The sequence below is a fragment of the Nelumbo lutea genome, chromosome 1 (genome assembly GCF_056320005.1).
Source record: "Nelumbo lutea isolate HS-2025 chromosome 1, American lotus-T2T, whole genome shotgun sequence".
Lineage (NCBI taxonomy): Eukaryota > Viridiplantae > Streptophyta > Magnoliopsida > Proteales > Nelumbonaceae > Nelumbo > Nelumbo lutea.
In genome coordinates this window covers 106,194,569-106,220,650 of record NC_142684.1, presented here as the reverse complement: position 1 = coordinate 106,220,650, position 26,082 = coordinate 106,194,569, and the positions used below count along the sequence as shown (strand labels likewise).

At 39.1% G+C, this 26,082-nt stretch overlaps 1 protein-coding gene across 3 annotated transcripts in view; it reads right to left on the bottom strand.

The window, feature by feature from the left end:
• LOC148876615 (kinesin-like protein KIN-14B) overlaps positions 1 to 26,082 on the bottom strand; it is a 131,206-nt gene that overhangs the window by 32,545 nt on the left and 72,579 nt on the right. For all 3 annotated transcript variants that reach the window (XM_088977228.1, XM_088977391.1, XM_088977309.1), the window contains 2 exons: positions 17,083 to 17,274; positions 16,740 to 16,955 (listed from right to left, as the gene is read on the bottom strand). In XM_088977228.1, the coding sequence (XP_088833354.1) occupies positions 16,740 to 16,955; positions 17,083 to 17,274 (408 nt within the window). The remainder of the gene's footprint in view (positions 1 to 16,739; positions 16,956 to 17,082; positions 17,275 to 26,082) is intronic.

Below are 26,082 nucleotides of genomic sequence, written 5' to 3'. Positions count from 1 at the left end.
TTAGTATGCTTAGGTTTCTTGCAATGTTCACACACTAGATCACGCTTATCTTCCTTCTTTATATCCCTTTTTGTATCACCCCCAGACTTAGGTTTAACTGCTGCCAAAGCTAGTGGGAAGGGTTGATGCTGCATCATAACCTTTCTCCCAGTCACTTCACTATGCACCAAGGAGTAGGCTTGAGATAAGGTCACACTGTCCCTTGTTAGTATTTGTTGTCTCACAATATCATAGTTAGGATTCAGACCAGCTCGGAATTCAAAAACCCTATTAGTTTCAACTTGCTTTCTATGAGTCTGCGCATCCTTCTGACCTTCCCACACAAGTGTTTCTAGGTGGTCAATTTCATGCCACAAAGATTTCAAAGTAGAGAAGTAAACGGAGACTGGTTTCTCTCCTTGCTTAAGGTTATTAACCTCACACTTCAATTCATAGGCCCTAGCAACATTAAGGGGTTAGGGGTAAGTCTCTTTCATGACATCTCAGATTTCCTTGGCTGTTTTTGCCCCCAAATTGTTCCGGCTGATATGTAGCTGCATAGAGTTGCACAACCATGTCATAACCAAATAGTTCTCCTGAACCCATTTGATATACATTTGTTCCACCTTAGATGGTTATTTCACATCTCCCAACACGTAGCCAAGTTTTCCTCTACCCCAAATGGCCATCATGGCCAATTGGGCCCATTCTAAGTAGTTGGATCCATCAAACTTCACAGTTGTAATCTGAAAGCCATTCTCAGACAAGTTACCAGAATTGCTAGCCCCAAAAACACCTTCCCCCTGATTCTTGAACTCCATTCTTGGTCAAGAATGAGCAATAAAAAACTTTTGAAGCTACTGTAATAGAAAACAGCACCTAAAAAACTGATAACAGCCGGCATAGGTCTTCCAAAAACAAGGAAAAACAGAATTCTATATGAAACCAGTTCAAATCTGATCTGAAACCAACAACGGTTCTGAATTTTAGGGTTTTCTCTCAAAACCCTAGAAAGAAAAAAAAAGGTTTTTCAGTCGTGCCTCTCAGAATAGACCAAGATGATTCTTTCAAAGTTATTCTCAAGCAAAAAAAAAAACTTACTTTATGAGAGAAAATCTCTGGCCGCCACCTTCTGTCTGATGCAGAACCCTAATCTTGGGGATCTAAAGCCTTTTCTAATTCTTCCTGACTACTGGAACTCACCCAGCCTTCTACAATCTTCTTAGTAGTAGCCGCACACTACCAGTAGCCTCCAAGAATCATCTGATCCTCCTTCTTTGTTGAAAAACTTCTAAACCTAGGAAATTCTCATGTAGTCAATCTAATTAGACTAACATAAGACCTCCTTCTCTGCAACCAGTTTTAGGTTTTGAAAAGAAATTCTAATCGCCACCTTCAGTCTTGATAAAGAAACTAATCTTGGACTCTTTATCTTCCTCTAAATCTTCCTGATTATCGAGAACACAATCCACTCTTTGGACAACTGCTACAGTCTCTGTTAATCTCCAAGAATCAGCCAAAAAAGGGATCCTCTTAATCTTCCAGCCCTAGGCAACTCATGTGGTTGGCTGGATCAGACTCACATGAGAAACCCTAATCCTTGCTCTGATACCAAGTAGTCGATCAAGACTACAATCAGTCTTGAATTCGAAAGCAAAAAAGGAAAGATTTTAGAAGAAAAGAAGAGAGGGAGAAAAGAAGCAGCACACGAAGGGTTTTAGAAAAGAGAGAGGTAATAGAACAATTAAGAAATTGTTAGCATTACCAATAGTGGAGACCACAACAGTGGGGTCCAAATCAGTGTTCTCTATCCAATCCACCAGCTTCATGCCCTCCACCAAGAAGAAGGGTAAAAGGTAATAGAACAATTAAGAAACTTGGTCAACTTACTAACTGACATAAGATTAAAAGGAAATTTAGGGACATACAAAACTGAGGATAAGGGTACAGGGTCCATGTTAACATTACCAACACCACAAATGAAGGATGTGGAACCATTAGCAAAGGTAACAGATTGCAATGTTGAGCAATGAGTGAGGGAAGAAAACACACCTGGAGTTCCAGTCATGTGGTCGTGTTCTATTGAGATGTGGCTTGAACAAACCTCTCATACTCATCACGGGAAACACTGATCATCTCCTTCCCGATAACATCTATGGATGTAGGAGGTATCTGATCAGCTAAATGACTCTCATGTCTAAAGCTACTGTCACTAGTCACGGCATGATTGGCCCAAGTTGAGGGTGGACCATGCAAGTCATAACAATAATGAATGGTATGTCCATCCATACCATAGTGTGTACACCTCCTCGGACCCGAACTACGACCTCTGCCACGAGCTCCCCCTGAATCTCGACCTCCAATATGACCACCACCACGGTTATATGTAGGTCAACTACCACCACTCCGACCATATGCTAGTCCATTGCTACCACTACGGCCAGACTGAGCTCCCCGAGCTCCACCTCTAGCACCACGACCTCTCAATACTACAAAAGTTGATCTATCAGAAACACTAGTGTTCTCAGTAGATCCAATGGAAATGCTCCTAAGTCGAGCAAACACCTCTTCTAAGTAAGGGAGAGCTGACCCTCCTCTTCTTCCTTCCCTTATCTTTATCGTATGATTCTTCTGCTATACAATTTCTTCCATCAAAAACTCTTTTCCCTCTACTGTAATCACTTTTCTCCATTTCCCAACCATTGAGAACCCTTCGTTAGAAGAGAAGGATTCAGAGGAGTTTGAAAGCGAAGAAGCAAAAGAAGAGTCATTGGCTGAATTTGTGGGAAAATTGGGTTGAAAAATAAAAAATCCAAATGAGCTGAAAACATACTTGAAGAATAGAAAAGAGGAAGAGAAGGTGAGAAAAAGAAAGATGAGTGAAGTTGAAAGGATGAAGCTAGATGTGGATGGGGAGAAAAAAGTTCGTAAAAGAAAGGGAAGGGGAAGGAAAGGAGGTAAGATAGGAAGAAAGGAAATTAGGGACAGATAAAGAAAGCAATATGAAGATTGTGAGTTGGAATGTGCGAGGTTTAGGGAATGCAAGAAAGAGGGTGTTAATAAAGGAGCTGCTAAGAAAGGAGAATCCAGATATACTACTAATTCAGGAATCTAAGCTCATGACGATTAATAGTAGGTGGGCCAGAAGTGTTTGGAGAGAAAATGGTATTAGTTGGGCAATGAGCCCTTCATGGGGATCTTCTAGAGGAATAGTGACCCTATGGAAAAATGAAGTTGTTGAAAGAATTGAAAAATTGATTGGAAAATTTTCAGTTTCTGTCAAATCCAAACAAGTAGGTGATGGAATTTGAATGGGTGTAAAAAGGTGTGGCAATGAAGTACTACAAGCATGAGGAAATTCAATGAGTTTATTAATGTGTTTGAACTCAAAGAATTGAATCTGACGCATAGTCATTTTACATGGTCCAACCTCCAAGCTGATCCAATCTGTTCAAAATTAGACATTTCTTTTTACTACTAATTGGGAAGAACATTGGGGAGATTTGTTGTCAAGGACAAAGCCTAGAGTCACCTCTGATCACTGGCCAGTCTTGATTAGTAAGGTGGAGCCTAGGAATAGAGGACCAACCCCTTTCAAATTTGAGAATATGTGGCTTTCCCACCCAGGCTTTAAGGAGAAAGTGAAAGAATGGTGAGTAGCAAGTAATCCAAGGGCTAACTGGAAGGGTATGAAATTTCAATGGAAGCTGAAAGATTTGAAAAACAAAATCAAAGAATGGAATATTCTTCATTTTGGGAGACTTGAGGAAAGAAAACAACAATTGATGAACATGATTGAGGAGTTAGATGCAAAAGAAGAACAAGGTTTGTTTGGGGAAAGGGAAAAGGAGCTTAGGTGGGAGCTGAGAAAGAACTTGGAGGATGTCCTCTTCAAAGAAGAAATTAGTTGGAGACAGAAGTCCAGACATAAGGAGGTGAAGGAGGGTGATAGAAACACAATTTTTTCATGCTATAGCCAATGGCAGGAGGAAGAAGAACTTGATTTCTAAGCTAGTGATTAACGATGCAATACTGAGAGTTTGGAGTGGCTAAGAATCCCAGAAGACCTATGTCTAGCAGATTACAGATTGAGAGTTTGGAGTGGCTAAGAATCCCAGAAGAATCAAGGGTGTGGTTGGAGAGAAGCTTTTAATTGGAAGAAATAAGGGTAACCATATTTTCAATGAATAGATCTAAAGCACCTAGTCCTGATGGATTTACGATGGCTTTTTATCAAGACTGCCGAGAGATACTTAAGGAGGATATTCAAAGGATCTTTTCTGAATTCTTTGAAAGAGGGGTGATTAATCCAGGTCTAAAATCTACCTTCTTGGCTCTAATTCCGAAAAAGGGAGATGCTTGTCATCCCAAAGAGTTCAGAAACATTAGTTTGGTACACAACCTCTATAAAATCATTGCTAAGGTGCTTTCTCGGAGGATTAGAGAGCTACTACCCTTAATAATTTCCCCAAATCAGGGTTCCTTTGTGAAGAACAGACAAATCTTGGATCAAATCCTAATTGCAAATGAAAGTGTGGAAGATTTCAAAAGAAGCGGGAAGAAAGGGCTCGTGTGCAAATTGGATCTCGAAAAGGCTTATGACTTGGTGGATTGGTCATTTCTATTGGAAGTTGTTAGAATTCAGGTCTGCCTTAGAGTTCGGCCTGACTGAGTTCAGTTATGTAGAAGAAGAAAGAGTGATAGAGAAAGAGAGAAAGAGAGAATTCTGGTTCGAACTGAAAGAGTCAACATGACTTAAGTTAAGAGCACATGTTTCAACACAACATTACAGATCAGCAACATCAATCAAGGTATAAAGATAGAAATACCCCTACGCTAACAGAAGCCTTAGAGTATTTTGGATTTGGGCAGAAGTGGTGCAAATGGGTGAAAGGATGTATTAGGACTTGCCATTATTCCATTTTAGTGAATGGTAGGGTGGTGGACCATTTCCAGGCTACCAGGGGCATCAGACAAGGAGACACCCTTTCTCCTTTTCTTTTTACCCTAATTGCTGAAGTCCTAGGAAAACTCAGTGAGAGGGCAGACTCTAGAAAATTGGTGAAAGGTTGGAGGGTAGGGAGGAATAGGGTTCCAGTAACACATCTATAGTTTGCTGATGACACAATTCTTTTCTGTGGTGGGGATGAGGTAAGTTGGGTGAGTAATCTAAAACAAGTGATCAATGTCTTCGAACATGTGACTAATCTTAAAGTGAATCTAGACAAGAGTTGTGTGGTTGGCATTAATTTGAGTGAAAGTTAAGTGGAGGATAGAGCCCGAATTTTGGGTTGTGAGATCGCTCATTGGCCATTAACATATTTGGGGCTGCCACTAGGGGACAACCCAAGTAAAAAGAGTTTCTGGAACCCGATGATTGAGAGATTCACTAAGAGGTTAACATCTTGGAAGAAAAATTACCTATCCATGGGAGGTAGAATAACCCTGATTAAGTCGACATTGACAAATCTACTTGTATAGTTTTTTTCGGTGTTTAAAATGCCCAAAGGAATATGTGGAATTTTGGAAAAGTTGATGAGAGACTTCTTATGGGAACCAGAAGAGGAGAAAAAGGATCCTAGGGTCAAGTGGGATAAAGTTACCAAAACCAAAAGTGATGGTGGGCCTGCTTTAGGCAATTTGCAAAAAAAGAATGAAGCTCTGTTGGGGAAATGGCTTTCGAGATTGACTTTGGAAAGGGATAAATTATGGGCTCAAGTTGTCTTAAGTATTCATGGGCAAGCGATGGATGGCTGAGACTCTAGAGTTTCAACTAGGGCTACGAGAGCTTCTCCTTGGAAATCAATTCATGCCATACTTCCTTCTTTTCTACCTCTAATCAGGTATCATATGTGCTCCCGTAACTGCGTGAAATTTTGGGATCATGTTTGGGTGGGAAGCACTCCACTGAAAGAACTTTTCCCTTCCTTGTATTATTTATCACGGTTTAAAAATGAGTCGGTCTCCACTGTTTTGACCACCTATAATTCAACCAATGATTGGAATTTGGGTTTTAGAAGGGCCCTTAGAGAACCGGAACTGAACCTCATTGCTGACCTGCTAAATATCCTTGATGGGGTGGTTACTGACCCCCTTAGGAAGGCTAATAGGATTTGGGCTCCTTCTCCTTCGAGTATCTTCTCTTGCTCCTCATTCTTCAAGTAACTGGCTCATTCTCCTCCTATCTTTGGAATCCCTTTTCTAGTTTTGGAAGTCTGGGGTAGACCAATTCCTCCCAGAATTAGTGTTTTTTGTTGGGAATTTTTCCTTGAAAAGTGTAACACTTGCGGCTTATTTCAAAGAAAAAGGCCTAATTGGTGTTTATCCCCACACTGGTGCATCCTTTATAAGAAGAATGGTGAGACTTGCTATCACTTATTGGTTTCTTGCCCATTTGTTTCAGAAATTTGGTGTTGGTTTTTCTCTCTTTTTGGTGGCAGGTGGACCCCTCCCCCAAATGTTCAAAGCCTATTTCATTCTACTTCTATTAGGGGGCTAAAGAAGAGAGGGAAAATTCTGTGGAGGTGTGTAAGAGCAGCTGTAAGTTGGACAGTCTGGGAGGAAAGGAATCAACGGACCTTTCATGGGAAAGAAAGAAATAAAGGTGTAATCACTGAACTGATTTCTATAAGGGTGATCCATTGGGTTAATACTTTGCAAAGTTTTGAAAATTATTCAGAAGGAGACATCACCAAGAAGTGGAAAGAAGTGGCTTGGTCAGCTCCAAGAAAGAATGTATCCCACCCAATTTGGTCCCCTCTAGTTTCAGGTTTCACTAAACTAAACTTTGATGGTAGTAGTGAAGGAAATCCAGGTCTGTCGGGTGTAGGGAGAGCCTTCAGAGATGATGATGGTTGACTTATTGCAATGTATTCTAGTTCTATTGGATGGGGGGACTCCCTTAGAGCCAAAATATTGGCTCTCTTGGAGGGTTAAAAAGAGCGCGAGAGTTAAATATCAGAAAATTGATAGTGGATGGTGACTCTAAGTTGGCTATAAATTGGTTGATGAAGGATATTTCTAGTCTATGGAAGTTTCTGAATGAAAAAAAGAAGGTTAGACATCTCACCCAAAATATTGAAGTCAAGTTTCAATGGATAAAGAGGTGTGCCAACTCCTTGGCAGATTCATTGGCCAAACAAGGGGTGGGAAGTGTTAATTTCTTCTGGGCAACATTGTAATCTGAATTGCTTTCTTGAGAGGGTTAAGAATTTTTTCCCCTCCTTTTGTACCTTTTCTATTATTATCTTTTAATAAAAGTCTCTGTTATTTATCAAAAGAAAAATCAAGTCACGTCAAGTTGTTCTCTTTGTTGTTGCTGAATTTTGACATCAGAAGTGAGGGGTGAAACATTCAATTCATTACGAATGTTTCTCATACTAGCACAGTACTCCTCAAGAATCCGATTACCCTGTTGCAGATTAAAGTATTCCTAATACAACTAATATACCTTGGTTGTATTGTCTTGACCCGAATACAACTTCTTAGCATGGTCCCACACTTCTTTGGCAGTATCAAGAAACATGAAATTTACACTAATCATAAGTTCCATATTGTTCCATAACCATGTGATAATCTGTGTATCTTCTTGATCCCAATCATCATACTCATGAGAATCGGTGGAGGGTTTTTCTTCCCTTATGTGTTTAACATTATTCCTTACATCAAGAAAGACTTCTATAGATTTAGCCCAAGGTACATAATTTTCTCCATTCAGTTTAATGGAGGTCATTTGAACATTCAGGTAGCCAGTAGGGACCATCACACTAGTCTTGCTATCACTGTTGTCTCCCATTGCTGAATTCTGGTATTGCTGAATTCGGCACACTGCACACTAGACCACACTACACATTGAACACACTGGTTTCAGCACTTAGTATTGCTGTAAACTGCACCCTTACACCACAAACCCTATCTCACGACTACCTGAAACTTCACCACACTGTTTCAGGACCACTCCCCCTTCAAATCATACTGAAAAATGCACAAACCCTAGCACACTACAATCTGAAATCCCACCATACAGTCCGAAACAGACTTATCATTCGATTCACACCAAAAAAAATTGCATAGAACCTCTTAGCTAATCACACAAGAATCAGACAACATAAGGCACCCACTGCACCACACGAATCAGCCCTCTTCTCTTCATCGATTAGGGAAGGGCTTCTTAGAAACCATAGCAACCAGCCACAGCCGGCACAATTAGAGGCATAGAAACCTCCAAGAGAAGAGGGCGATCACTCCTTTTCAGCCCTTTCCCTTATCTCCCACTGATGGTGAAAAAAGAAAGAGAAAACCCTAGACTGGGTGTGCAGAGAATAGAATTCTGGGCAGATCCGATTTGCTCGATTTGGCTCTTATACCATATTAGGATCCGGCCTGCCTGTTAGGCTGATAACAGTCAAGGGAAAGAAAGAAGAGAGAGAGAGAGAGAGAGAGAGAGAGAGAGAGGTGAAGAGGAGAAGAGAATAAAGGGAGGAAAAGGTCTGGTTCAAATGAGAGAAAAGTCAACTTTCCCATTCGGCCATATTTGTTTTATATTACTAATATATTGTAGAAAAGTCACATGTACCCCTACTTAAGTTAGGTACATTAGATCTAACATAATCTTACACATCAGCAACCTAAACATAAGCACAAAGACAGAAATACCCCCACATACTCGGCACTAACAGTTTTTATAGGAAACTAAGTGAGAAATGGAGTGCTTAGTGGTGCAAGATCTAACACCTTTCCAGTGAGCAATAGGATGGTCAAAGTCATTGGCAACAGAAGTGCCGATAGCAATAGCTTCAGGAACATCAATAGGAACCATGGTACCTAAATGGGCATGATCCACCCCCTGAGAGTTTGATGGCATTGGTGGTACAACTTCTAAGTGCTCCACAACTCTTGAACATGGTTGGCCTTTGTGACGACAAAATAAGACACGAAAGGGAGGAGGATCAGGAAGAGGAGGGAGCTAAACCAGTTTCTCCTCATTCCTACACTCCTCCTGAGTGTACCCCATAGAAACATGATACCTTCGAGAGACAGGATCAAAGCACCGGTGTCCTTTCTGAGTGAGAGAGTACCCCAAGAAGATGCAAGGAATAGCACAAGGATCTAATTTTCCACGAGTGGGTGGCAAATTTTGAACAAAACAACAACCGAACACATGAGGAGGAATAGAAAGGAGAGCTTTAGGAAAAAGAAGCTGATGTGGGGCTTTGCACTCTAACCAACGAGAGGGCATATGGTTGATGAGATAGGTAGCACAAAGGATAACCTCAAGCCAAAAACGTTTCGAGACATTGATATGAATTAGTAACCCCTGGGCCACTTCAAAAGGTATCGGTTCTTTCTTTCAGCAACACCATTTTGTTGTGGTGTTCAGGCACAAGAGCTACGGTGAAGTGAACCACGTGAAGCAAAAAACTCCGTGAGATCACTATGAAAATATTCTTTGGCATTATCCGATTGAATAATTTGAATTTCAGTTTGAAATTGGGTAAGATCATCCGCTAAGTCTTAGATAATTTTTGTTACTTCATCCCTGGTTCGCATGGGATATACCCATGTATATCTAGAGTAATCATCGATAATGGAAATAAAATACTTGTAACCACTCTCAAATGGTAAAGTAACAGGGCCCCAAACATCAGAATTAACAATGTGGAAAGGAAATTCAGATTTGCTTTCTTTGAAAAAAAATTGAGTTCTACATTGCTTACTCAATTGACAAGTTTGACAAGTAAATTCTAACACTGGCGCTAACTCAAACAACTATGGAAACACCATTTTTAAAGACTCAAAAGATAAATGACCAAGACGCCTATGCCATAAATAGACCTGACTCTTACAAGACTAACTCTTAGACTATGTGCTTGTAAAATGAGCCTTATTCTCCAGCATGTAGAGACCATCCACCATACATTCTCTACCAATCGTCATCCCCGAGGCCAGATCCTGGATCACACAGTAAGAAGGGAAAAAGGTCACTGAGCAGTTTAAGGAATTAGTAATACTACTAACAAAGAACAAATTAATAAAAAATTTCAGGACATCTAAAACATTAGGCAGGGTAAGGGCAAAGGGAAAAGAAATGGTTCTTTGACCAACTATGATAGGGTATGATCCATCAACTAGTCTCACCTTGTCTCTTCTAGAAAGGAGGTGATAGGTTTGAAAGTAAGAGGACTTACCAATCATGTGTTTAGACGCTCCAAAATCAATGATCCAAGGAGTGCCAGGGAATGGGATGCTACATGGAAAGTTGTGGTAGATTTACTTGATGTAAACGCAAATGAAGTTGAGGGAGGAGCATCCATCTAACAAATTTCTCTACCATAGAACTCTAAATGGTCACGGAAGGAATTAATAATATCCTCCCGTGGGTCAAATCCAGAGGTGTGGCGGAGTCACAATGGTAATGGGGGTTGATTCTCCTGAGTAGCCATGTTTGCCATAGTGTGCTTTCCTGTACCTTACTCAAATCTTGAGTCCATTTCGGCTTCCCATGAAGATCCAACATGTATCTCGGGTGTGTTGGGGTTTCTGGCAGTGAGCACCACAGTTTGTCTTTGTCATCCACCATTTTCTAAGAGTCCCCCTTCTTAAAGGTATATCCCCCACCTATAGTAACACTCCCTTTCGCTGCCAACACAACTGCATCCCCTCCAGAATTGTTCATCAAATTCCTTCTATTTTCTTTTGATTGTACTAGAGCATAAACTTCTTGGACAAATGGAAGATCCTTCTACCTAGGAGAACTCTGATAGATTCGTATGGAGGCTTATTCAAGCCATGGAGGAAAGCAAACACTCTTTGCTGGGAAACAAGTTTCTTGTACAATTTTGCATCTTCATCACACTTCCAGTACACACTCTAAAAATGATCTACCTCCTTCCAGACAGAGGTCAAGTCTGAATAGTACATCAAAAGGCACCTCCCCCCCCTGTTTACAAGTGGACAATTCTACATGTAACTGGTAAATTTTTGCATAGTGACGTAGCTCATAATAGGTTGATTTTTCTTGTTCCCATATCTCATTTGTCGTTTCAGCCTACATAAAATTCCTTCTTATTTGAGGCTGCATAGATAGTAAAAGCCAGGACATGACCATGTTGCTTTCCTGGTTCCATCTGTCATATTCAACACTCCCAGAATTGGGTTCTTTGGTTCTCCCATTTATATATCTCATCTTTTCCCTTGCAATAACGTATAACTTGATCCCTCTTGACCACTCTAAATAATTTAAGCCATTGAGAGGAATAACAGCCATGGGAAAGGATAGGTCCACACCCCCACTCATTCCATTCTGCATTGAGGAAACACCGGATGTAGAAGAATCTTCACCGCTCATGGTTACAGATTCAAAAACTCTTTAAAGTGGGCACAAAACCTTAAAAAAAAATCTAACACCAAGGGAGATAGGAACCCCTTTTTTCCTTCGGAAACACAACCTTTTTTGTTAAACACGGGTGTTGTTACAGCACTAACAAGTCATCCCTTGACCTACAGAATCAAACTGGTTGTTGTCGCAATGCATACATGTCATCTCTTGATCTACGCATCAAACAGAGGTGCTGTTACAGAACTTACAAGTCACTCTCTGACCTTTAGATTGACCATAAAAGCTGCTATCGCAGCACACAAAAGGTATTCACCGACCTACAGTTTATACAGGGATCAGTCGACCCCACAAATAAGGAAAGAAAAAGAAGTTGATCACCTCACATCCAACCAGTAGACCTAGTACAGGTTTTGCCCTAGCGCACGACCAGAAAAAAAGGAAGGAGATAGGTTATTTCAATGCGTGAGAAAAAATTGGATCTTCAATCACCTAAACAATAGATGAGGACAGCAGATCTGGAAATTTGGTGCGAAGGAAACAATTCACTCGATCTCTAAGTTCATATCTGATAGTCCCACTCTGATACCATGTTATGCAGGAGAGAAGAAAAGAGGAAGAGAGAAGAAAAGAGGAAGAGAGATTTGAGAGCCAAAAGTTCTACTAGCGGGCCAGCTTTTAATAATTTATACTAGGGCGACAAGATATAAAAAATAATAGGAGAAAGTTACAACTTACAATAGTACCCCTGTCGTACTATACTTAAAGAACCAACAACCTTTTAACAAGGGGGAAGTTTGATACACAAGTCATCACTCACAATTATGTCAAGTTTCTCACTATTAGCAGCGACAAATGTGTCTATGGTTGGTCTTAGATAATCTGTTTGAAGGTCCAGGTTAGGCCCCAGTCATATGATTTGTAGCACCAGAATAATTATCCAAACGGGAGAAGAGCAATAACCAAAGAACTCACCAGATAGGCCGCTAGTAGAAAAGGCAGATGAGATGGCAGAAAATACCAATTGTTGTATCACTTCGTTATTCATGGAAGCAGAGGATTCTCCCTTGGCAATAGGGGTATTGGACACTCATCCCTCAAACACTTGATAAGGTCGTGGTCGATTCTTCTTCATGGGTTCCTTGGGTGGACGAATTGGGCAATCTGGAATGATATATCCATGTTGTTTGCAATATGTGCAAACATTCTTCTTTTTGCAATGAGAGGCTATATGTCCATATCCTTTACATTCATAGCATTGAGTTTTAGAAGGGTCCTTTCCACCAGATTTCTTATTCCCTCGTCCAATATGTGCCTGAATAGTATTCTTGTATCTTTTTGCCCTGATAGATTGGACTAATGATAAACCTTTATCAAGTAGGCATACATCTCATAGGCAGTCCTCAATCTTCTCAGAGGAACACTAATGTGAGGCACAAAGGAGCTCAAAATCCAAGAGACTAACTTTCCGTTGTCAAGCTTCCATTGTGTATAGGCTTTACTATCAGCCTCAGCCTCACCAGGTTTACATACAGTCCAATTCAAGTAACCTTCAAGTCCCTTACCCTCAATATAGAAATCAAAATGGAACTTCCACATATTGTAGTTAGTTCCATCAAATTTTACAAGGACAAAATCCACCTTTTCAGCCATCATAAATGAGCAAAAAAACAACCCAGAATAGCAGTACAGATGTTGGAAAAGTACTCAAATCAGCAATGAACAAGGCAGAAAAATTACTTCAGCTGAACACAGTATTCTACAGAAAAGAAAAATGAGGGCTGAGGCAAGAAATACAGACAAATCCAAGGCAACTTCAGCAGAAAACTTTAGAGAAGAATAAAAAGTCCTCCAATAAATATCACAGAATTAGGACAGCACAAACTAGGGTTCCAAGGACTGATAACAAAGAGAAGAAAATACCCTAGGGCAGCACAAAAACTAGGGTTCCAAGGACTGATATCAGTCGATTATGACAATAGTGTGATACACCAACCTGAAATGAGAAGATTTCCAAATCAGCTTGAAGAGAGGACCTGATGTCGGTTGAAGTTCCAAAGTCAAAAAAGAAACCAGGTTCGAATACTGCTGCTGTTGAGGGAGGAAGCAGCCAGACCATTGAGACTCCTTAATCTGTGACTGTTCGAAACTGAACCACAAAGAGAAAAGCTGCTGCCACCCAGGAGAAATCAGTACACAGTCGGAGGAAGAAAACAAAACTGCTGCCGCCTAGGAGAGAAAACCAGAACTCCTCCAAGACTTGTCAGTTTCTGCAGATTTTCTGAGAGAAAGAAGAAGGTTCTGGGCGACACAGCTGGTCAGAAATCCTTCCAGACAGAAGCTTTCAAGAGGAACAAGGGTTAGAAGAGCCCTAATACCAGCCAAAACACCTAATATGCCCAACGAATGAGCAAGGAAAGAGCATCCTACTTGATACCATGTCAACAGACCTAGAGCAGAATACAAAATTCTGGGGATGAAGAATGGATGATTCGACCCTACCCCAAGGGTCCTTTATATAGAAAATGAAATTACAGAAATTTCAGAGAGGCCCTTGTGGGGCTGAAGTGAAAATAATAATAAATAAGAAAGCAATACAATAAGGACTACAATTGCCACAGATCAGGAAGTTTATTCACATGGGGAGCCCTACAGTTGTCTCAGATCAGATCTGTAATCTATAGGTGTGTTTTGATCCAAGAGAGCAAGAGGGAAAAGAAAAATAAAATCTCAATCTGTCCTCAGAGCCCCACAGCCTGCTCCGATACCATATTATTAATGATAAAGAAAGAAAACTGAGAGAGAGAGAGAAGAGGAGAAAAAGAATGAGGGCCAAAAGTAGAGCTGGTGCCACCTCTATTAGTATATATAGGGCAATACCCCTACGGCATATACAGAGATAAACACACAACAGAATCCTCAAAGGGCACATTGGAGTTATCTCTATTAATAAAATTCCCAAAGGCTCCCCATTTCCATTCACCTTGCCTGCATTCTTATGGCACTAAAGACCTATCACTCTTGACAAGACTATGCTACAATAAAAAGATAAAACAAAAGAAAGTAAACAAAGAAACTTTTTGATATTGCATTGGAACCCTAGGTGATTGACAGCTTCAATTTGGAAAACTAGTAAAAGTTTGAAGGTGCTTTAGTAGTGAATCTTTTTATGCATCTTTTGTAGTTTTAGACAACAGGAGTAATTTGATCATTTCACATGTCTGTTGGGGGAAGGGGGGTATCTGGCCTTAGAGTTTGATTTGTCTTCTTATAGTTAGTTTATGTTTAAAATTGCAGTCATAGGTTAAATCATTTAGGATTTACTATTTTCTTATGATAGTTACAATTCAGTAAGTGTGTCTGCTTGTTATGCTTATTGTGACTCTCATAAACCCTATGGAGACTGTATGGGAATGAAATTTGAATATTGTTTCTGCTTGCTATGCTTATTGCGACTCTCATAAACCCGATGATGATTCAGCCATGTGAGTGATTCCTAGGTTTTTCTTCCTCTCTCCATCTTCTCTCTAAATTTTGCAAGCATTAAGGGAGTTTATTCTGAAACCCAAAATTGATCCAGGTATGCTTTAAAGTTTATATTGAAATCTGAAATTTCCCATTTCAGTAGTTTTCAAGCCTTTTTCTCAAACCAAGTTCCATTGATCCCATATTTGGGCACTCCCAAATTTTGTCACCCCTTAAATACATCTAGGACAAATCCACAAACAGAATTTCATAATATAATTCAAAATCTAGACCTATTTTCCAATTCAGAACTTCCAAACGTATCTCTACCTTTCATCTTAAGGTCATCCCTAAACCTTATTTCAGTCAATAAATAACATCATGGAATCATTTTTGAGTTATAGTGGTCCTACATCTCTACCTTGTGCAGTAGAGCCATGTCAACAAATTCTCTATGATTTCGTAACTCATCAGATGATCAGTAAGCCTTCGAAGTAGGGGTAATCATGGGCTTGACCGAGCTTAGCACCTATGGTAAGGGTATAGCCTAGGCCCAGAACTACATGGGCCTGGGCTGCGTTCCTGCCTATATTTTAAATATAAAATATTAGACATATTTAAAATAGAACATCAAATCTATATGATATATGGAAAAATATATGTATAAAATTTATGTTATACTTTATATAATATAAAATAGCAAATACATTCTTTACACTTCAAAGGCCAATTGGTCCATCACTTCTCAAATCTAGCACAATCTTAAGGATCTCCGTCAACGATATAACTTTCATAGCCCATACAGACTTAATAGGCCCCATCAAGGAGAGATTAGAGCTGACATCTAGTTGAAACATCTCTATAAACCGAGCTAGGACAAAGAAATAACAACACCTAGTGTTCTAAAAGGTCTCCCTTGGTTGGTTAGGCTCGTTTCAGCCTCATCAGAACCCAAGTGTGTCTCAACTGGCTTGTAGCTATTTAATGAATTACCCTTGAATTTTATGCTTGAATAATGTAATACACTGTGTTGTAGAAATTGAAGTCAAAATTTTAAATTCGTTAACCTATTGTAGGAACTGAAGTCCAAAGTTACAACTTTTGCATTAATAATAATAACTCAAACTTTTTTGATAAATATGGAACTCGAACTTATTGAGCCAACAGAATTTTATTTCTTTCATAATTTACATTTGCATATACCAAGCATCACTGGAAGCAGGGATGATAAATAGGGCAGAAGATGAACATAGAAGCTGGTTGTCTATACACAATGTATTTAAAAATGACACTTTCTTCTTTTTTGGATGTGAATTTTTTGGCATGCCCCTAATGGATTATACTTGTACAGCATCTCATTGTACGGAGGCCATTTTTTGATTTTAATGAAATTAGACTTTACCTTTCTAAAAAAACTGCTTACTTCATTCAGGATCATGCTACAAGCTATACGAAAACCTTGTGCTATAACTGTGCATCTCACTTTCATAATACTGAGAATATCATTACAATAGATATACAGTTTATCAATATCTGACAGATGCACATCACCTAGACAAACACACATCAAAATTAAGTTTGATGTTCTTACACCAGTGAATACCAAGTAATGCAACTATGTATTTTCTTTACCTTAAAAAATAACCTAGGACAGTCACTCGTTCTAATTTATTTTCTTTTGAGTGAATTCAAGGTGAGGTCAGATGAAAATGATTTTCATTTTTTTATGCATAACACAACATATATGCACCATACTGAAAGTGAAGTTGGAAGAACTTTTCCTGTTGAATAAAATGATACTGGAAAAACCGATGAAACACTGAAAAAAATTGACATAGGAATGTGCAATTAAGTTACAATATTAATAAACATAGAGTGGTAGACACAACGATAAAATGTTTCACCTCTATAAAACAGAAGATGAGCCAAAAAGCATACCAGAAGAGTTGACTACAGGTACCTGATCAATTCCTCGGAGTTTCAAGACGATTGATGAGAACTTGGACTTCTTTTCTTGCTTTATATTTACTTTAAAACCATGGATGTGCTCATCAACCAGAGAAGTTCTTGTACTGGAGTCATAACGAACAGGAGACTTGCCGGGACTACTGCCCCTGCTGGAGCTCCTACTGCGGCCAGTATTGGCTTTCTCTAAAAAGCGTTCAACTGGAGAAACCTACGAAACAAAAGACAGCAGGCAATTCACCCACCTTTATAACTGTAGGAGATGCAACACTAACAAGTATATTCTCAACAATCAAACTAAAAGAAAGAGAAGGTAGTGCAACTTTATGTTCCATTACCTTGATGGATTGCAGTTCAGGTGATCTAGCAAGCAAAGATCTTATGTACAGAATTCTAACACGAGATACAAGCATAGTATCCATCACTCTCCTAGGCTCCATTTTACGAATAAACGAAAAAACAGCATCTCTGATTTCGGCAAGGATTTCATGCTCTCTTGCTGCCCCTGCTTTAATTACTGCAGCCAAAACCTGAAGTACAGTAATTGACCAATTTATTTTGTTTTCATTTTTCTTAATGGTAACAGATAAACAAAATTTACTAAGAAAAGTGCAGTAAACTAAGGACATGAGAAAAAATATATATATAATGTATACTACCACTGGCTGGCCAAAGACACATCCAATTGGTAAGATCATTTAAAGAGATAAAAGATAAAGCTTTCTCCCCCCACCCCTCTTTTTCTATCAGTGTGGCGGGAGGAGACTAGAATGCACCCACCATAACTGACAACTAGTCACTATCAATGTCTTAAATCAGAACAAACAAGCATGATTGAAAAAATATTGGCATATTCCCATGGGTGTGGACAGTAATATTACTAGAATATATCTTGATATATTCTCAAATTCTATGATATCTTTTATATTGACTTTAAAATTGCCAGTTATATCAATATAAGGTTTCCAATTAACAGGTAAATACATATCATCCAAATAATTTGTTTTAGTATGACTGTTTTCTCTTTAATCAATTTTAATATTTTAAATGATATTATCATTTTAAAAGCATCTTTTTTTACTTTATAATGATACTTTTTTGAGAGTAGTACATCAGTAAAATAAAAAGCACCATGTACAGCAAGAAGCTTTACACAGGAAATAAACAATAGCTGCCCATGCAGCACTGTATTTTTAAACAATTTATGTGGAGCCAACCAAGAAAACATTTTCCCCAAATTTTTCTGGAACACTGAATCCACTGTACTGCTCTCATTTCTGAATATCTTTGTGTTTCTTTCTTGCCAAATGCTCCAAAAAACTACAGCCAGAACCACATTCAAGGCCAGCTTCCCTTTTCTACTTAAACCTTGTACCCTCCAGCCCTTAACAAATTCCACCACTGAATCTGGACAGGAGCTCCTCACTTCAAACAAATCCCAAACTTTGACCCAAACATCATAAGAAAATTTACAATGTACCAATAGATGGTCAACCGATTCAGAGTTCCCTCCATACAAAACACAGTCTGCTGAATCCAACACCATACATTTAGCAAAAGGTTGTCCCTTGTACGATTCTTTTTAGGCAGTCCATATAAAAAATGTTATTTTTGTGGGAACGTTCTTGCATCAAATAATGTTGACAGGGACTGATTGTTCATGTGAACAGTCAAGCATGGACGTGGACTCGATTCCCACAACCACCAACTTTAGGGGTTATTTGAGGTGTGTATCACCCAATACCAAAAGTAAAAAATAAAAAATAAAGATTTCACAGTGAAGTTTCCTGCTCTCTCACCGAGTGCCATATTCTTCCATCAGGATTCCAGCTTCCACTTGATTGCTGTACAACAAATGTGGCATTTCCACTCTAGCCTGTTTATCCACTGCTAACTCAAAAAGAGCAGATAAAAACTTCAAACAGGGCCTCCGCACAAAACAACCTTCCAAAACTTCACATGCATCCCATTTCCAATCTTAAACTTCACTCCTTTTTTAAAATCATGATATGTTTTTCAATTCCTTTCCAAAGACTGATAGGAAACACCCAGGGTCCAACCCAAATTTCTAATTCCATGTTTATCTTGTACCACTCTTCTCCACATCCCTCCCTGACTCTCCCCAAATCTCCAAAACCATTTACCTAAAGAGGCAATATTTATATTCTCCACCCTCCTTACTCCCAAACCCCATTGAGCTTTAGGCTTGCATATTTCATTCCAATTAACTAAATGAAATTTCTTTGCTTCTTTCCACCCTCTCCATAAAAAGTTCCACATTTTCTTCTCAATGATGGCTGCCATTTTCTTCAGCATTGGATATAATGATAGAAGATACATGAGGTGTGAGGACAATACACTTTTCAACAAAGTAAGCTTACCTCCAAACCAAGGTTCAAAATTTTGATACAGGTCGATACACCAGTTGGGGTGTATCAGCCTGTATCTTGGCTTGCTTGTTTTTTCAGTTTTTTTAGCTGGTTCAGAGAGGTCGGTCTAAGGCACGTCTACCCCCTGAACCAGGTCAGACCCCGAAACACCCACTGTAGGGGCGTATCAGGAGGCCACCCATATGATGCATATCAAAATTTTGAACCTTGCTCCATACAAAAGGTATTTGGCTTTCCAAGATGTCAATATCCTATCAATCCTTTCCACAATTGGTCCCAAAATTGATTTTAGATGCATTTAGCTCCCAAAGGCATTCCCAAGTATTTTATAGGTAGTCTTCCCACCCTACAACCCCACTCTTCTGCCCATTGGGCTAATCCTGCACCTCCCCCATGGCTATCAACTCACTCTTATGCAGATTACTTTTAATCTAGAAACAATTTCAAACCATCTCAGAACAACCATGATATATTGCAGCTGCTCATGAGAAGCATTACAAAAAAGAAGGGTCTCACCCGCATATTGAAGCGAAGATTCCTCCACTCTCTCATTTCCCACCGCAAAACCTTCTATGAAACCACCAAACTTAGCCCTTTTCATCTTTGGCTTGGAGCTTCCATTACACAGAAAAATGGAACAATAAGAATGGGCCCCCTTGTCACTTTGAAACTCTCACAAGATGTTTCATTTAGCAAAACTGAAAAAGAAGGGGTAGTAACACATACCTTCATCCAATTACTCCATTTGGAGCCAAATTTCATTCTTGCAAGAACATAATCCAAAAGCAATCGCATTGACTTGATCATAAGCCTTCTCTAGGTCTACCTTGCATAACAAACCAGCCCTTCCACTTCTCAACCTAGAATCAATCAGCTCATTAGCTACTACTGCCCCATCCACCATTAGCCTTCCTTCCACAAAAGAACTTGGCTCTGCAAAATGATACTCCCAAAACAGTTTCAGCCTCTTTGTTAAAACCTTGGCAATGATTTTATATATGCTCCTACGGAAAGGGATCTCACCTTGTGAGTTGGTCTCAAGTGTACAAACCTAAGGAGGGTGGCGGCTTGGGAGTAGATTACCTGAAGGAATGAAATACAGCTCTTCTTAGCAAATGGTTGTGGAGATTCCCTCAGGAACAAATGCTCTTTGGACTACAGTCATCAATAGAAAGTATGGGAAGCACGCCAACAGTTGGGATAGTAATATTCACTTGAACCGGGTTAAAGACACCAACCCTTGGCAAGATATAATCTCAACTTACAACTTCTTCAAAGACACCAACCTTTGGCCAATTCCTTCCCTCGTTTCTTCAGCCTTACTCTAAACCAAGAAGCTCACATCTCCCATGTTGTCTTCAACCCTTCCCTAGTTCAACTGGAATCTAGACCTTAGAAGACCACTAAGGACATGGAACTCAGTGAAGTTACTAGTTTTCTGCACACCCTTAGAGAGGTATATCTCTCCCCAAACACCTCTGACCTAGTGTTTTAAAAAAAAAGGTAAAAAAATTCAAAAAATAAAATAAACATAATGTTCATAAAAAATATAAACTTAAATTTTAAAATAAATGTTTTAAAAAACCCATTATCTAAAATTAAAATACATAAACATACCAATGTAAAGTGTATTCAAATGAAAATTTTAAAATAAAAGCAAGCATATAAAGCATTTTCAAGCATGTAAAACCCACAATCTCTTTTTTTCCTCAATTGCGTTACTTCAAGTAAAGTGATGTAAAACATATTGCATTCTTGATTCTATGAGTCACTTTGTACCATGCCCCTCAAAGCAAGCCCGAACAAGAGTTTTAAAAAAACAAAAAGCACCGAATTTTAAAAAGGCACACGCCTGGGTTGAGGCACAAGGCACATCAGGCGCACCAGGTGTGCACCATTTGAAAGGGACCTGGGCGAGGTGCATACCCAAAAATGTGCCTCGTTTGTGTGCCTAGGCGCACTTGAGGCACGCCTTTTAAATCACTAATCTGACCTTCAAGTCCAGACCCTTCACCTAGGAGGTAAGTTATCAACCAAGTCTTGCTTCAAGACTTTAATTGATAAAGAGCACGCACATTATTAGTTCCCCTTCAAGAGAGCTTGGTGTGTGTGGGAATCCACCTTGAAGAGAATCAATATTTACAGCCTTCTTCAAAAAAAGAACCTTAGAAGATCTTATTTTTCCCCACGTGTCTGCTGCTTCTGTTGAAAAACTGGGGAATCAGCAAACCATATCCTGCTTCACTATGAGGAACCAGAAAACTTTGGAACTTTTTCCTCACCCTTTTCGATTATAGTTGGATTTTCCCAAAACATGTGGCAGACTTCTTAAGACAATGGATGGGAAGAAGCTTCAGTAAAAGAGGAAAGGCGTTGTGGCAATCTGTTGCTCATGCTACTCATTGGAGCATTTGGGAAGAGAGAAACAACAATGTTTGTAACAACAGAACTATAGATGATTCCTTTGGACTTCCAGTTCACAGTACTTTAAAGGAATCTCTATTTCTGATCTTCAAAGGAATGCAGTAAACTTTTTATATTCCAAACATGTGTACTTCACTACCCCCCATAGTTTCAGGGTTTCTGAGGAAGGGGAGATAACCTTGTGTTCCAATGTAAGTGCCTTTCGTAATCCAGGTGAAGCAGGATTTGGAGTTTTTTAGAGGAAGAGATGGAAACATTAGTTGGGCTTTCAGTGGACCAACTGGGATAGCCTCTTCAACAAAGGATGAAACCTTGGCAGCCTTAACTGGTATCCGGATAGCAAGAGACCTGGGTTATTTGAATATCACCATCAAAGGAGAGTCTGCTAATACTATTAATTGCTTAGCTGTTCCTGATAGTGGTCCCTGGGCTTTAGCTCATTACTTGTCTGAAGCAAGAGACGTCATTTCCACTTTGGAGGCACAATTGGGCTGGGTCCCTAGGGAGCTAATCACTGCAGCTGATAGTCTAGCAAAGGGTGGTGTTCACAGGGATTGCCTTTTCAGTGACAGCTCTCTTCCTGCATAACTCTGAGTCTTTAGCCTTCTTGAACATCTTCTCATGTATTTTTACTTTCTCAGAAAAAAAAAATTATGATGATTAGTCTATAATCTTTGAGTTGTTCTGCCCCTTCTTTCTATGGGATTAGGGTGATGAAGGTTGAGTTTAAACTCCTTTCCAAAGCTGTTGAAGCATGATATCCACCTCTAGGAAGTCCCAACAATGTTTATAAAATGGCATGGTGAAGCCATCTGGTCCTGGAGTCTCATGACTCCCATCCCCTTCCATTTCCTTTGATTGCTTCTCTAACTTCCTTTTCCTTTAACTCCCTCTGAGATGATGTCAAAATCTAGGCCATCAAGCTTGAGTCTGAATCATGCATCACAAAAAAAAAACGAAAAAGACTTGGGCCTTAAATCTGAATTTCCAGTCTTGTATAAATTTTCGAAATATCCAGTATGGAATTCTTGATTTTACTCTTTCTTCCACCACTTCTCCATTCACTATCGATCTTTCAGAAGAGTTTCTCCTCCTTCTAGTAGATGCAATCTTATGCAATCTGAATTTCCAGTCTTATCATATTCCAGTTTGGCAAACATTCTTCTTCACTTTTCTACTTGAGATATTTGGCCCTCCTCTCTTGCTCAATCATCTTCAAGAATAATTTAAAAGAGTGGATAATCATTTTTAACACCAAAATATGCCGCTAGAAACATTCCATCAAAAATAAAGGAAATTTTGAAAAAGAAAACATTAGTGAAACCCATTAAGACATATTGAACCTAGGCAAGAATTTATTCTGACAAGTCATTCTAAACAAGTCACAATATTATCCAGAATCTAGATATCAATATATTATACATGGCTCAAGGTATCAATAGTTATCAGTGTATCATAAGATAAGTATTGATTTTCAGGGTCACCAATACATGCTTTATTAAAAGTCTAAACTTTTTAAAGCTTTCAATGTTCAATCATTAAAAGACAAAAAATGCATCTTCTATTTCCACTATCAACTAGTCAAAAAAATGTAATAATAAGTAAGAGTGTCAATGATTCAAAACTCTCAATACACAAAAATTTGTATCTCAAGGGTATCAATACTCTGAACCTTGATATTACACAAGTCATGAAAGAAATCATTATGTTACATGTTCATCTTCTATATGAATCACCTAATGTGATTAAGTAGGTCCAAATCCAACAATATAATAATTTTATCCATATAAAATTAATATGATTATTAGCAAAGTAGGTTTGATGTGTCTTTTTTTTCCCCAGGGGTCATAGGTTCAAGTCTTAGAAGTTACATTTTTAAGTCATTGTACTCAACAAATAAAACTAAACTCATTTCTAGTTCACTTTATTTAAGTAATACTGATGCAGGAGACAGAGTTAAAATTGGAATTCTCCAAATTTTTATATATCTTTAAACTGTTGGGATACTTTGGTCACTTTACATGTTCTATATGGGGGCATAGCCATACAGTTAGATTTGTTTGATTGTAATTAGTTTGTTTTCAAAACTTTAGTCATTTGCGAAGTCATGTACGAGTTAGCATGTTCTCTTATGATAGTAGCAATTGTGTAATTTCCATGTTTCCTAGTTCTAGTAGGATCAGACACTCCTATATATTACGTAGATAATATGTGGAGTCAAAAATGTGGAGACTGATATTGGAATGATAATAAATTGAGTTTTCTGCACATTATGCTCATGCTGATCGATTCACATAAATCCTAGAGTGATTCTAGGTGCTCATGGAGTCTAAAACTAATTTTTTCAAGCTTACATATTTCCATTTTGGCAGTTTTTGTCTTTTATACAAAGCCATGTCCAATTGGTCTCATACTTGGGCACTCCCCATAGACCTTTATTACCTTTCATGTTCATCTCACTATGTTTCATCTAAAAAATCCACCTAAAACCCCAAATTCTGTTACTCCCAAGTATGTACATAAGAGATGTACAAAAGGCCTCAAAGACAAAATGAAGGCCTGAAACAATAAAGAAAGCATTGAATCAGAACCATACAAAATTATCTGCTGCATGATTAAGCTAATGGGGGATCCATCTGAAAGAACAGTTCAGCAAGGACGATAGTTCTCCATGGTCCTTCCTCCATGCCTTTACCCACTTGATGATGTTCCTTGAATCACCGTCAACAGCTAAGGGGCTAAGGGGCTAAAGTGTAATCTATCAGTGGAGTGTTACTGGACCACTATAAACCCACACAATGTCTCCATTTAAGTTCTGGATGATACCACTGATTCCAGCTGCTGGGGTGGGGGAAACAAAGGATCTTCTAAAGCTACCATCAAACTGCAAGTAGTCATTCTCCCTCATTATGGAAATGGACTGAAGTGACACAAACAGATATACACAAAGCAGTAAGAATGGAATGGAAACCTCCAGAGCCAAATAAACTGAAACTAAATTTTGATAGGAGCTCCTTTGGCAATCCGGGGAGAGCAGCTATAGGGGGAACCATCAAGGAGTAGTAGTGGCCTTATTCTCAGGGTCAATTGGTTTTGGAGACATGGGTAAGGCTGAAATAACGGCCCTATTATGAGGACTAAAGCTAGCATTACAGCTGGGTGTTAGAGAGCTCGAAGTAGAGGGAGACTCCTTATTGGTCATTTCTTGGGTGAAACAAGTCAACTTAGCCACTTGGAAACATAGATTTGCCTTCAGGGAATTTGACTTTCATGCAAAAAGTTGTAACTCTAGTTTCGGCTGTGGGTAAAAAGAACAGCAAATGCCATCCATAAAAAAAAAAAAAAAAGAAAGAACAGCAAATGAGTTGGTAGATGTCCTAGCAAAACAGGGAGCAGACAGATCCATATTATTTTGGGCAATTTTGTAATCTGTGGTAATAAAAGAAGGGGGGATGGAAAACCAAAATAGGGTGGGCAAGGTACTTTTCCGTTGAGTTTTTGAGCTACTGTGTAGCACTGTAGCTAAAGCTTTCTATCTTTCTCAAACATTAATTAATAAACCCATTTTGCTGATCAAAAAAACAAAAAAAAAAAAAAAAACCAAACTCCCTCCTGGGGAAAGGGTACCTACTGCAGGGGAAGGAGCTGGGGATTTGAACAAAATTTATGGCCAATTCCATAGTAGCCATCTTTGTTAAAAGCTTGAGAACAGCTTATTGGCCAGCAACCAGGAAAAAAATTAAGGACAAGATCTTCTCTCTTATACTTTCCCTGAAATTTCTCTTACAAGACATCACAGGTGTTCCATTTGCCACAAGAAGCCTCCCAAATAAAAAAGGTAATTCTAGTGGGAACAGAAGAGAGCCAAATCCTTTTGTCTAGGAAAGCAGGGGGAGGGGGATCAGCTCTAAGCTTATAGAAATAAGAGCCTGAGGAAAACTGGCCTGTTGGGGTGAGGGACCAAATTAGCTTGTCTTGAGAGAAGGGAACAAAAGGCTTCAGAAGTTGAGGAGAGAAGACAAGAGATGTCCAAGATTTCAGTACCTCTAAAGGCTCTACATAAATTGAAGTTGTAAGTGAGGTTGTTGTTAGCCCTGAGGATGGTTGAAGAACAGGGGCTTGTTTATCTCTGACAAAAAAGAATAAGGGAAGGATTCTGATAGGGGTTTATTAAACCACCAGAGATCAGTCCAAAATATGATTTGATTGCCATTACCCAGTCTAAATCTAATGAAGGGCTTGAAGGTGCTTTGGATAAGAAGGATACCGTCCCAACGATATAAAGCAAGTAGCTCAGAAAAGGTTGAGTACTGCCCCTTTCAAGAGAGTTTCTTCCATATTTGCTACAAACTACTTAAGTACAAAGAGAAACCTGATACATACAAATTCACTTCCCAAGCAGAGCCCTGTCCTCCAGTTTACCAAATGATTCCTTTTCTCTTCCACCCCATCCCAAAGTAACTTCCGATTTTCTTCACAGCCCATATTTGGTTTTAGTACTCTGAACTACACCAAATTTGATCA